The sequence below is a fragment of the Thunnus thynnus genome, chromosome 1 (genome assembly GCF_963924715.1).
Source record: "Thunnus thynnus chromosome 1, fThuThy2.1, whole genome shotgun sequence".
Lineage (NCBI taxonomy): Eukaryota > Metazoa > Chordata > Actinopteri > Scombriformes > Scombridae > Thunnus > Thunnus thynnus.
The window spans coordinates 17,366,718-17,380,775 of NC_089517.1; the positions used below are offsets into that span (position 1 = coordinate 17,366,718).

General features: G+C 39.6%; 1 protein-coding gene across 4 annotated transcripts; it reads right to left on the reverse strand.

The window, feature by feature from the left end:
- Positions 1-1,024: 1,024 nt before the first annotated feature.
- ctdspl2b (CTD (carboxy-terminal domain, RNA polymerase II, polypeptide A) small phosphatase like 2b) lies at positions 1,025-13,857 on the reverse strand. Of its 4 annotated transcripts, XM_067587637.1 has the most exons (14): positions 13,626-13,805; positions 10,227-10,264; positions 9,762-9,952; positions 8,569-8,707; positions 8,330-8,479; positions 7,500-7,748; positions 7,276-7,372; positions 6,368-6,479; positions 6,186-6,272; positions 5,820-5,882; positions 5,656-5,735; positions 5,307-5,433; positions 4,667-4,762; positions 1,025-4,510 (listed from the first exon to the last, which is right to left on the reverse strand). In XM_067587637.1, exons 3-14 carry the CDS (start codon positions 9,927-9,929, stop codon positions 4,445-4,447), a joined length of 1,434 nt encoding a protein of 477 aa, XP_067443738.1. In that variant the 5' UTR covers positions 9,930-9,952; positions 10,227-10,264; positions 13,626-13,805; the 3' UTR covers positions 1,025-4,444. The 4 variants fall into 4 exon arrangements, with proteins under 4 accessions (XP_067443738.1, XP_067443754.1, XP_067443729.1 ...); XM_067587653.1 differs by lacking the exons at positions 10,227-10,264; positions 13,626-13,805 and adding an exon at positions 13,839-13,857; XM_067587628.1 differs by lacking the exon at positions 10,227-10,264.
- Between the last annotated feature and the right edge of the window lie 201 nt (positions 13,858-14,058).

Consider the following 14,058-nt stretch of genomic DNA (forward strand, 5'->3'; position numbering starts at 1 on the left):
TGATGAACAATTTAATTGGTATTGAATTTATGATTGGATTTACTCCTAAATGCACATTAATAACGTGTTTGATTAGAGCTATTTTAATTAGTTTACATTTTTTTTTAGGTGGCTCGTTTATTGTTTTATGGGAGAAAAACAATTAGATTTAGAAAATAACATTTACACCCCAACTGAAAGATGAAGGCCCCTTTAAAGAACAAATTCAGTTGTGGCTTTTGTGTTTTCCTCCATGAAAACAACAGAGAAACGCCATTAAAATACAATTCAATAATTGTACTAAAAACGCAATCAAAAAGGAAACTTAAAATGATGAATAGGAAACTTAATTACAGGCTATTTTTGTTTGATAGAAAGTTCCACAGGGGAAGAGATTTAAATGAGTAGCACTTGGTGTGTTACTACAACTGCCTGAATGGATGAAAACCTGTTACTCCGACTCTTTTTTCCATCCCACAGTGTTACCATAAATCATTTTTTCTGTGTGCTCACTTGATTAAACTCACTAATTATGCTAAATGAAAGCACAAAACTGAAGTTCTTAAAAATAGATTTTGACACTGGACCTGCTACCAGCAAGGCCACAAAATTAGGTGATAACAGGATCAACCTTTAAGGTCCCCATCATGTCAGTGGGGAATAAACAATGCGGTGGTGTATATTCCTATACAAATGTAATTACCACAAACTGACCCAGGGACCAAGAGCTCCAGGGGCCCTGGGCAGTTTGTGGTAATTATTGTTCAAAATACAAGAAATTAAAACTAGTGAAAACCGTTCAACAAACACTCACTACTTAGGTCTATTACAAACTGTGTTTCTGTAATCCAAAAAGTCAAAGATGGGTGCTCAGATTCAGTGCCACATCTGTATCATTGCTTATATTCTATCAAACCATCGCATTGGCTCTTTGAAACAAGCATCAGCCACTACTGCAGACCACTCTTATTTCCTAAAATGAATTGTCAAGTCCCACGTCTTCAGCGTCATCTCAGACAGTCAGGTGAAATAAAAACAAAGGGCATGCAAGAGGTTTTTAACTTTAAAACTTTGTTTCAGAAATTCAATGTAACTGTATATACACTTTACAATATCATATAGCCAGATGGCTAACAAAAGATGTCTTAAAACATTTTTTAAATACATCTTCAGCACAAGTAACAATTCTTGCAAGTAAAATGGCTTAACGGATATTGAAAAAAAAAAAAAAAAAAAAAAAAATCATTAACACAATTGCTATTTTCTGCAGAAAAAGTGCCATGATTAAAATTTAATTCTGGACTTTCCCACAAAAGCAAGCTGTATTCTCTACATGCTAAGTTTAACAGTTCAGTGACATTGCGCTAAACTAAACATACAGATATTTGTAAGAAAAAAAAAACAAAAAACAAAAAACACTCCATCTGATGTAAAGTTAAATCTTCATTAATACATTTAAAAAGTAGATATGACATGCCTTTTGAAATCAAAAATACAAAAGATTTTCCTTACTTTAAGGATTTTTTTTTTTTTTTTTTTTTTTTTTTTTTAAACATGAAGCTGCATGTATTGTACAACACTCAAGTGTACAATAAACTGGTAATGCACATAAAAATGAGCTGGATGAAAAGTATCAAACGCCTCTCACCGATCCTTCAGAAACAAGCCACGACTGATAACTATACAGAATCACACAGCCCGCTGAGGAGATGAGAACACCTGGGCTACATGGGGCTGGCAGTCAACACACTTCCACGTGAGGCTTGCATACTAAAAGATGGCAGTAAGGATGGCGAGAGGTCGTGGGGACAGGGAGGGGGGCTACCATGGTGGGACCTCAAGATGGGTTTCCTCTTCCATGCGCACAGTTCGTGCCTCCTCTTCAGAATTTAAACAGCAGATTGACCAGAAGAAGCTCCGATCCCTCTTTGTCTATTTTTTTCTAGTTGTTGAGGAGAGAACGCAACAACAAGGAATTCAGAAAGACACTTAAGACTTCACCCCATGTACAATTTACATTCATAGTCTGGACATGTGCACTCATAACGTTACGTCAAGAGTAAACACCATTGTGCCCTGTAACAATTTTACTTGAATACAAACTAATTCTAAATTTCTGGAGAGCTACTAACTTCTGTTGAAAAAGGCAAAGAAAGGCAGGCGTCTAAATAGAGCCTGCGTTAAGTAAGCAGCAGGGATTGTTTGGGCAGGGCAGAGCAGGATTCACCTGGCAAATTTACTCACAGGGGATGCAACTCAATGGAATTACAGTACACAACACATACTGCACACAAGAAAACGGGAGGCGCGAGGGGGTGGGGCGGTCTCCAGGTTTCAGTATCTGCAGAACTTTGAGGTCTGATTGTCTCTTTCCATCTAACCATTTAGGGGTGACAGCGCAGAAAGAACGCCATGGGGGCGGGGGCGGGGGGGAGAATCGTATGGCACTGTACAGGCAACCCAGACAGACCCAAATACTCACATTTGCTGAAACATAAAAAGCACTTTGATTCAAACTCAACAAGAACTAAAAAAGGAAAAAAAAGAAGAAAAAAAAAATTCAACTACGCATGCCAAATTGTCAGGAGACTCAAGTGAACTCTCCCGGTTGACTCGCCTTGCTGAAGCTCTGCAGTGGAGTAGTTGAGCTTCGTCGTTTGTAAAAACACCACATTTACATTTCTGCCTTCTGTTGGTCTCACTATTGAATAAATTAAGATGAAACAACAGAGTAAAATGTCAGTTTGGCTCGAGTGTCCAGGCTGAAATAGGGCAGAAACACATTCATATAGTTACCATTCTTACACACCACACTTTAAAGCAGTGGTTCTCAAAGTGGGGGTCCTTGACGGTGTTCCAGGGGGGTCCCCAGCAAAAGAGGAATAATTTGTTTCCACTATAATTCCATAAAACATAATGACAAAGTGTGTGACTGTTTTGGTCATGGATTTCATACACTTTCTGTAATAAAACATCAAAAAGCAAAAAAATCTTTGTTAAATCTTAATTTGTGTCAGTTTAGGGGTCCTTGACATGAAAAAGTTTGAGAACCACGGCTTTAAACTGTGCTAAACATGAAAGAAAAACTAAAAAAAAAGCTTAAAAGTACAAAGCAAACAGTATGAAACAGACAGGTAGAGGGGCAGTCAGTGAGGCTGACTGTTAAAAACAGTATGTTGCTGGTGCCAGATATGGCTGGTACAGGGTCTGGCCATAGATTTCAACCATGAGTAGATTTCATGACACACTGCCAGAGATGTGCTACATTAGTCATAATGTTATTGATAAGAGACATCGAATGACACATTACAACCCAAAGAAACAGAGCTCTGATTTAGCCAGAATACTTGATTAGGAGTAAGAGACAATACTGATTATAGACAAATGACAAATCAAATACTATTATTAAAAGAAAGGTTAACATTGACACATACCACTTCAAAAATGAATGCCCTCAAACCTTTACAATATGTCAGATTTACAGATAAGATTCTTAATCCTAACATTTAATTAAGGAGCCATATTGTGTCCACAGTGAAGCCAACAAATTGATTTCAACCTCTATTTGTTAGAACAAGAACAAACTATACTTAACGTCCTGGATTAATTCCATTCGATTTGACTGAGCAGTGGACTGTTTCCATTAATATGCACCACCCTAAAAAGGCTTAGGATAAAACTTACATGACCCCTTTTAAAAATACCATATCTTACAAACAGAGGTAAAACATTTTGCTATCGCTATCTTTTAAAAAAACAAAACAAAACAATGAAACACCAGTTTTACCAGAAAAAAAAAACTGCAACCAACAACAGAAACTTGACACAGCTACAGAGGAATGCATATGATTTTAAAGGCTACAGATTGAAAGTTTGCCAAAGACCAAATCAGTGAGTGTGTGTGTGTGTGTGTGTTTGTGTGTGTGTGGCTAAGAGTAAACATACACACATGCACAGATTGATTTACAGGCCAGTCATTCCTGCTGAAATTGGTCTGTAGCCACAGAGTGTCGTTATTCGTCAGTGTCAACAGTGTGAGCACCAGGGGTTGTTTTGGGTTCAGGGACTCAGTCGGGTTGGAGTTCCTCTTTACCAGGTGGCATTTTCATACCCACTAAGCCAGCACCAAGACTGCGTAATTTAGTGTGGAGACCATATCCGGCTCCACAGCTGGAGAGTCAGTCAAAAAGAGGAGTCTATCTGGGCTTGTTCATAGTGTGTAATTTCATCTATACATGTGGATATTTAGAAAATTTCACCCAGATCTTTAAAAATGTTTTTCTTTTGAAGTTTTTTTTTTTAAAAAGCAATGGTGGGTTTAAAAACAAAAAAAGGGGGTGGGGGAGAAGGCTAAAATTTTAACAGTAATGGCAATGTTGTAGTTTGTAATCCAAAGAGGGGCTTTTTACACGCATGTTGTGTTCAGTCTTTTCACGTTGTCCCGTTCTGAGAGACTTAGTCCAGTTCAATCAGGGGGCAACAGGTCATGAAGCCGGAACCTCTCCCGAACATGCGGCCGCACATCCTCGTTCTGAAGAGTTCAGCAGGCAGGAGAATCATGACAGAAAAAGGAGATTAAAAGACCACATTAGATTAGATTTACTGAAATGATAAAACAAGAATTACTCTGATATTATAATAACCATTACAACAGCTACATAAGTCATTATCCTACAGGACATCTTACCATCTCAACCAGCTTCTCCAGGAAGGGCACCAACTTCAGCAGCTCATTGTCATTCTTGTCCATGAACCAGCTCTCGATGGGAATCCCATTGGACAACTGTCAGGGCAAAAAAAACAAAAACAAACATGTTAGTTAAACATAAGGGATATAACTCATGAGTCCTCATGTGCCTTGTCAGTGTAACATGAAGACTGAAACACAAAAATTCAACTTAAGATAATGAGTAAGGCCACGATCTAGTCATTCACTTGAGTACAGAGGAGCAGGTGAAAATATGGAGAAAAAGATTCATTCTGGGGGTTTTACCAGTGGAGCCAAACAGCTCAGTCAGTCACAATCAGGTTGGGATGTGTGAGGAAAAACACCAGGCTCAAGTTAGTTTGATAATCACCAGCTGGACACTGGTTTTACCCACTAGAATCTGCATTAAGCTGAAGATAGTTTAAGGTTGGAAGTGACCAGCCGGACTTGTAAGAGAGGCTCCATGTTGTTTGTATCAATGACTGATCAGAGAAGAGATACTTCGTAATCTAATCCTGAATACAACATCAACCAACTAATTTTCTAAAAACATGTTTTCCTTTGACTGGCTGGCTATCAACAAGCATCAGTAATTGTTATATTTTGTTGAGGTGTTCACCTGATATGCAAAGGCTTGTGGTGAATTGTCGATGATGATGGTCTTTGACAGATCTCTGCCTAAAATATTGAGATCCTTGATGTAGTTTCCCTGGACACAGACACAATGCTCACGAAACAACCTGTGTCTACAGTTACAGTGGGGAATGAAAGGAAAGAGGGGGGAGGGAAAAAAAAAAATCAATCATGACAAGGTCAGAGCAATCAATAATTCAGAAAAACCACAACACTGACACCTTGACAGCAGCGCATGCCAACAACGGTGCTGCACACAGCTTTCTGAACTCTTTTCATTCAGGCTTGTATTTATATTGTGCGTTTATAACCTACAAATACAAGATACAATGTACCTCACTAGCTGCTTCTTAGGGTCTAAGATGTTGAGCAGTTTGTCCGCATACACCTTTTTAGAGGCTGTGAAAAGGATGATCTAGGAAAGAGAGGAAACAGAGGTCAGCATCTTCATATGTAATGTAATTAGGATTTATAACAAGAACAGACAGATGATATTTACCTCATAGATTTGAGACATACGTTCCAGAAACTCTCTAAAGAACGGCCTCAAGCGCACATACACCTGTAGATAACAGACCAACAGTAAGCAAACACAATCAACACGACAAGGTTTACTGACGAATGGTAAGCTAATATAATGACATACATCTTATACATCTACTATTATTTAGGTATGCTTGATGGATTGGACAATCCTACTGCATGATAAACTTTGGAAGTAATCCTTTCATATGTCAGTGACAAGCTACCTAAGGGGCTCCAACCTGAGATCAACGTTTTATATAAATACGACTTTAGCCCCCTCTAGTGACATGATGAAAAACAGAGCCAAAAAAAAAAAAATTTGCTGTCGGGCAACATTTACCTGGTAAATGACATCCTGAAAGAGGACGGGGAAGGTAAGTGCTGCGTCCTCCAGCTCATTTAAACTGCAGTGAACCAACGTTTCATCCTAATGAACACAACAGAGAAAATATCAGCAAACCCTAAAATGAAAATCACGGGTTTCCAATCATCAAAAACATCTAGTTATATCCTGTAACTGACCAGGTCTAGGACCAGAGAGAATTCAGGCGTGCTGCGTGTCTTCAACGGCAAGGCTGGCTTACGAGTGAGCTGCTCCTCCGTCAGTGGAGGGACGTGCTTGATGAAGAAATACCTAAAAAATCAATACATCACACATGCTTTGAGTTAATCCAATCACCAGTTTAAACCACAATACTCTAAACAAACTGAAACACTGAGATGATGGTTGGCTTAAAGCAGACTGTGCTACTCAGTCACATCATCAATCTGTACAGCACATGACACCATCAGACAAATCACTGTTTATAAAAACAATCTGGAGGATTTCTTAGCTCATACTGTTTAAGAGTGTACAAAACCTTTTCACTAAAATTTTTTATCTACCATATTTTTCTCAATAATATAGTTTTTTATGGAGCGAAGGTAATGACGTAAGTGGTATAAACACCACAATGAACACACAGAAAACAACAAAGAATAGCAATAATGTTGGTTTAAATCGCCTGTACCAGGAAATAGTTATGTGGCAGGTAAATCTAAACCAACAAGCAATGATTCAGCAGAAATTTAATTTAACTGCTATGTATGAGGACACATGACTGTACAATGTATGAGTCATTGCTGATGCAAGAAACATCGTTAATCTACCCAGCATTATTGTAACTGCTGTTATTTACCAATGCTTTTGTCAAACTGAAAAACATCAGCATACAAGTTAAAATGTCTGTTCTGCTGCTAGCTTGTAGTTTGGGTTGTCAGGTTAGTTTTGACTTGTTGGTTGAATCAAATGTCTCACCTTGGTAGAAATAATGCCCTCAATTGCAGAAAGTAAACACAACTTTAACCTTTCGCTCATCACACACATTTGGTTTGGAAATTCTGTTGAACGGGGTTAGTCAGAGGTGTACAGCACTTGAGTGCTTACTCACGGGTCAAAGACTTCCCAGTCTTCCTCATAGGATGCCTCTGGTGGCACTGCGGTGGGAGGAGAGTCCACATATGCCATATCTGGACTGGAGCCTGGAGCTGGGACCATAAAAAAAAAAAAAAAGCAATGTGTTACTAAAATCAGAATGAGAGACTGGAACACAACATAGCAAGATGTTAAACTCAAAACATTTCATAATCATGTTTCTTTAACTCCACCATCTACCTGTGAGGGGTGGAAGGTCAGGATCAGTGTCCAGCTCTCCCTCCTCTGCTGTGGGGGACACATCGGGGATGTGTGGAGGTCGCAGAGGTGGCAGCTGGGATACACTAGAGTAGAAGTTAGTGGTGGTACACAGTTCCTGTGTGGATGTGGCTGTGCTGGTGGGCGTCTCCACAGTTTGCTCCATTTCCAGCTGCTTGACTATCTCCTCAGCCTCCAACGCCTGGTCTGGGGAGTCTGAGCCAGAAGAAGCTGAGCAGGAAAACAAACACCATAAAAAGAGGCAATAGAGATTTTTAACGTCCAGACATAACTGACACAGAAGACACCACCATGATCATAATTTCTGTCAAACTTTGGTCCACAACAATTGGTCGACCAGACCTGCAGTCAGATTTAACTAATATGAAAAGACATGTATCGAGAACAGAGAACATGAGATTTTTATTCTATGTTGTTGATGTTTAAACCGCTCTGTCAATGATCATCTGAAAGTGAGATAAAGTGGGTGAATGCGTGAAAGAAAAAGACAAAACATATTTTAACCACTAGTGGTATTAAGGGATGACAATAGTTTTTGATTAATTTGCTCACTGTTCTGTTTTCACAGACCAACTACTTGTATGCCAAACCCTTTGAACTAGAAGTAAAGTGTTCAACATGACAAAAAAAAAAACTTGAGCTTAAATCGACAGGCTTTCACCAACACACATTACATCATTCATCTTTCGCACGATCTCTGCGTGCCATATTTTACTTGGTATATGTTTGAACTGGGTTTCTGTTTATGACACCAGCCATGATTCAAACAGGCTTCCTCAGGGTCTGCTTACCATTTTTAGCTGGTGAGAAGAAGTTGAAAACAGGGGAGAAGATGGTCCCAAGAAGGGTGGTCCTGGGAGGGCTGGTGGCCACCTCGACAGCTGTCGTCTCCTCCAGGCTGCCGTTGGGCTTCTCCTTACTCCTGTCATGATTGGTTGCCTCTGCAGGAGGAGAATTAACAAGTTGATGAGAGTTGAGAGATAGTGGAAAATAGGGACTAGGGAGTGGTCCTTTTCATTGTGTCACTTACCTCCATTGACAGAGCCTCTCCTGCCATCCCTGCTGATAGTCCTGCGGGGGGTGTTGGTATTCGGGGTTGTGGAGGTGATCAGGTTGTTGTCCACATCACAGTGGAGGCGTGTCTTCTTGGCTGGGCTCTCCTGCTGCACCTTAAGGAGAAGAGACATCATATAGCAAACAGGTATGATTAATGAATAAGAATAAAAATACAGATGAAAGCTGATAATCATGAGAGCATGTGGTCAATATCAATGGATGTAGATCACACTTTTTAATACGTCCACCATCAGTTAAGCTAGAACTTAGGTCCCAATTCTCCCAATGTGACAGCTGCAACGACCCACGTTCACAAACCAATATGGATACAAACATACAATGCAACATTGTAAGCTCCATTTTTAAACAAAGTATAAAAAACACAAGAAACAACAGTGCAAGTGCTATGACCAAAGTTAGTTTTGTATTTCTGCATTTTCATGCAGTTGAGTTGCACAGATGGATGATGTTATTTTCTCCCCATGTATGATTCAGTTCACCAGACATTCATCACACAATGTGTCATGTCTCAAAACTGATATTGTACAATATGACACAGACTGTGACAAATATTTTATTACACTCCTATCACGTGATGTAGCAGTAAACCGGCAAGATTGCTATGATCCCACTGGGCCAAAAGGCACAGCCACATCTTTTTTCAGCATTTTGGGCCACCACAGATACCCTGAATCAGTATGCTGCAAGTCTTAAATTAAGGATTAATGAGGAAACACCAGCAGAACCACGGAATGACATAGGTAAAAACATCAAATCATAGTAAGTAAAAACATCAAAAAAGCCTGTATGTCTTTATGAGTGGAAAAGTGTCTTATAGTCGAGTTGACTTTTCTACTTGTTACTACCTCCTGTCCCTGTACACCGACTCTGTGAGCCAGCAGCTAAAATTAGAACAGAGTACGAGTTCTCAGACAAGTTGCTGCATTCCACCAGACATTTCAAGGGAAACATGACACTCTGCACCAAGAAACACTGTATTTAACTCAAGAGACCTGGACAACACTGTGCTAAATAAAGTTTTACAACAGAGAAGTGCCAAAAAGTGCAGGTAACACTGTTAAACCATACACAATTACTTTAATGCTCCTCCAAGTGGCCCAATACTCCTCTTTTGCAGTGAACTCATGTGACCACAGAGGTAGTTACCTTAACGGCATTTCCTCTGATGAACTTCTTGATCGTTGAGAACAGGCCCCTCCCTCCGCTGGTAGGTGTGTCCTCTTCTACTTCTGAATGCCTCCGCTTGGTCCGGGATGGGCGAGTTGCCAGACTGGGGTTCGGCTGCTGAGACGCCTTACGCATTCTCAGCCTCATTGTTTTAGCAGTCACATGTAAGGCTGTTTAAAAAAAAAAAAAGAGAGAAGAAAAAAAATTATACATAAGATGAAATGACAGATAGAGGAAAAGAGATGAAATTAACAGAACTGTACACAGTCAAGAGACAAATTTAAGCAGATACTCAATTGTCAAGGTAGACAAACAGGTTATTTCAACAATCCCAACTGCTTCAACATTTAAAATGTGTAAGGGCTGTGGGGTGTATCTATGTGTAGTGGGGTAGTGCATTTTCCTGCCAACATCTGGATGTATTCAAGATCCCATTTCACTTACATCACAGTGCATCACGGCAGCCACAGCTGGCTTTAGTTCTATTGGTACAGTAGAAAAAAAAACACATTACCCAAAATCTTACTCTTTATGCTTTAGTCTGAACTAGAAAAAACAGTAACTGACTAAAACAGTACATTTTAAAACATGACTTAAAACTTATCTGAAGGAAAACACATTCCTCATTCTCTAGAAGTGAGGGATTCAATTGGCCAACATTGTCCTCGACTGTGCACAAGGAAAAGTAAAAACTATTCACAGCGAACACAAATTGTCAGTCGAGCATGCCAGCCCCTTGCGCTTACGTAACAGCAGCTGGCTGAAAATGTGTCTGGACATATCCACAACCTGTCAGAAACCTTAAACACACACTAGCACTCTCTCAATGCATTCTGAACATCTCACATACTGTAAATGCTCTTCACTACATCTGCTTTACATTTACACAAGGGGTGTATCCAAGAACACAGCAGAGGTGTGCATGCTCTTGCTCGATCACGCGCACAAAAACACAAACAGGCACTTTAACAGTGCCGGAGCACAGTGCAACATGAAGTACCAGGCAGGAGCAGGAGCAGCAGCGGGACAAGCTTCAAACCTGTTACTGCTCGGATTATAAAATAAAAATTGTTTATCGTAAGGCTCGAACAAAAAAGGGAGTTTAAACACCACAGAACAACAAATAAATCAACATATCTAGAGCTTTAGAAGGATACAAGGATACAGATTTTTATAGTGCCAAACATTGGCCCTGAATTTAAAATGCTCCACTGAAAAACTTTTAACTAAATTAGGACATCTGTGAAGACAAATTTTATTATATAGTTTTAATTTCATACTATTTTTTACTTGCAACACTGAGCTGAAAATGATAGATTTCAGGATTCTCTGATATCATTTAAAAAAATACAAACAGCACATGTGTAAAAAAACACAAGTTAAAAAGCTAAAATGTCTACCAACAACTTCTTTACACAGTATTAAGTATTTTTCAAAATGCCTTTTAAAACCATTTGTTCTTAAGCCAATATTGGAAAGGTCGTCTGAGAGAATAGACAGAATACAAAAAACCCTGGAGTAAATACAGATTGATGAAGCTTGCAGTGTGAAGTGTTGAGCAACAACCAACCAACATCCCACAGATTGTCCTTAGATCAGTACTGCTGATGGTCAACATGTGACCACTGCAAATGTCTGTCTTTGCAAATGAATCATTAGTGTGTGTTTGCTAAATGTCTTGATGACACATTCCCCTTGTCACATTACATTATTTTTACAACTAATGCACTAACAGTTCAAGCAGCGACTATTTGGCATTTATGTGCCTATATAACTTACTGTCAGACCACTAATAAAACTGACACATGATGCTAACTTTGATACTGACTCACTACTGTATGTAATTGCCACTGTACTTATGATTAAATATAGTCTGTCATATAAAGGGCATTTTAGAGATGTTGCCAAATTAGAGGCAGAATGCCAAATTAGTCTCTTTCATAAACATCTCAGGTGAAGAGTTTGTTTATATCAAGCAACAGAAACCTGAAAAGTAGCAACAACAAAACAGATTGACCTTGAAGATGTGTCAGAGTCCTATTAGACCACTCGGTTATGAACTGAGCCAGTCAATAATAAAACAAAACTAAACAGTCAATTTACAGTATATAATTTCTACTGTCATCACTTGCTAACTAGCAAATCAACAGCAGCTCAGGACAAAATGTTGCGTGCATGATTTTTTCTTGTATTATGTTATTCTAATTCATTAGTTGCAATGTTTTTTCCAAGTTGTCCATGACGATGAGGCTGCACACTATAAATTCTTAAACATGATGTTTAAAGAGTTTGGTTGTATTGTTAAGGGAAATATGACTGAAACTGCACTTATTATTTTTACTTAACTGTTATTGCTACTTTTGTAATCATCTCTCATTTCCTGAACTTATCTATGTGTTAGTATGTGAAGCACAACACGTTTTCCTGCTGTTGCTACATAAGAATCCAAACAGAAATGTCTTATTAATTTACTGTAGGATCAAAGCTTCCCAGAAGGCTTACATGAAAGTGACAATATAGCCGCAAAACATGCACCTTTCATCTCCCACAAACCGAGGCTCATACACAGCTAGGTACGAGCAAGTGAGCGGGAAATAAGAACATGCATGCCACAGACTGTCTGAGCGAACTAGTGAGGCCCTGCAGACTGCTCGTCCTCTCTGCAAAATGTAAGCTGAAGCTAAGGGTAGCTAAGTTATCTGGCGTATGAAGTGACCACAAAACGTAGCTAAATTATATTTGAAAACCCCAGATAATTTAGACACATGACACACCTGGTGCACTTACCCCAATCATACCCAAACGTTTGTAAAAAGGTGAACAAATTAATCACGGCTGCCAAGCTCTGCGGCTAATCGAGCAGCTAGCTAACCTAAACGAACTACAAGGGCTCGTATGTTACGTGCCAAGATAACTCTGGATAAATTAACTTTCTTTTAAACATTGTCAGATTTCAAAAGATATACCAATAGGTAACGTTGCGGTGTTACAGGTCGGTTTTCAAGTTGAGAGTTTGCGATTCAACAAGGCGAGTCCAAACAGGCTAACTTATAGTTAGCAAGCCAGTGCGGCACCGTAAATTGACCGAAATAGTGTTAAAAATTACTGGTTAACTAAAGTAAGGGGCATTAGCGTTAGTTACTTAGCTAGGTTAACTATCTGGTGATCTGGCGTGCTGTTTACTTTGACTGTCTCTTCGAAATATCAACACGATTAAGGTTCGTGGTTGTTGTTGGGCAGCGGAGCTCGTCAAACATCGGTAATCAAAACAGCTAATGCTAACACAGTAACGCTTATCAAAATCGTCTGTCAAGCCAGTTAACGCGATCTTCAGCTAACAATCCTTGATTGGACTTGGTTCATTAATTGTTGACACGTCTGGCTCAACGTCCACTGATACGATATTAATGCTAAATGGGAAAAACACAGTTAGCTAGTAGAAAGCCAGCTTGGACGACGAGTTAGCCGCACAGCAAGCTAAAAGCCTTAAAACTATTGTGTATTAAGATGTGAGCAGTTACACGTAGCTACTGTGGCTAGTATTTGCCCTGAATTATTGGGTTATGTTGATTAAAAGCAGCTTAAAATTAGCATACAGTCAAACTGACCAGGAATTAGCCGAGTCCCTGGAAGGCCGTGTTTAGCTGCCTTTAACGTTAGCTATGTAGCATAGCTTAGCACAGTTAGCGTTAACACAACCTAGCCGTCTTGAAAAACTGCTCCGGGCTAACAGATGTGCACAGGCAGGGAAGGAAAATATTTATCCTGTCGCTAGCCAACATTACATAAACCGCAAGCCAAAGACAAATACACGGACAAGGCTGGTTAATGTAACAAACTTACTTTACAGTGATCCGCAGTATCTGGAGATAACGACTCAAGACCGATTAACCATCACAACAGCGGCAGTGGTTGTTTTCGTGATCCGATGCGAGTTTTTCTATCTACTCAAGAGCCGTGGAAATGACACACCGTTGTGTTACAGGCGCCATTTCCCGCCTCTGCTCAGTCTCTCCGAGGCAGATACCCGTATGGGACACAGACACACCCCCTTACCTCTCAAAAACACCAGCCTGTCTGCAGCGAAGACTACCGCTTGGCTTTTTTTTCCCTCCACACAGTCTTGATCAAGGTAGATGAACCAGAAAGACAGGCAGTCCTCTTTTTAAAACAAGTGGTAAATGACTGAATATACACAGGTGTCAGTATTTTGAGGAATGAATTGTCAACAATTGGTCTGACATTAGTTTCTTGCTGCATACATTCAACAGATGTT

Excerpts from the sequence above, each read along its gene's own strand:
- ctdspl2b (XM_067587653.1), bottom strand. The coding sequence starts at position 9,929 with ATGAGGCTGAGAATGCGTAAGGCGTCTCAGCAGCCGAACCCCAGTCTG. Across the intron at positions 8,480-8,568 it reads GAGAGGCTCTGTCAATGGAG|AGGCAACCAATCATGACAGG; the intron begins GTAAGTGACACA and ends CTCCTCCTGCAG. Across the intron at positions 7,373-7,499 it reads TGACCTTCCACCCCTCACAG|CTCCAGGCTCCAGTCCAGAT; the intron begins GTAGATGGTGGA and ends TTATGGTCCCAG.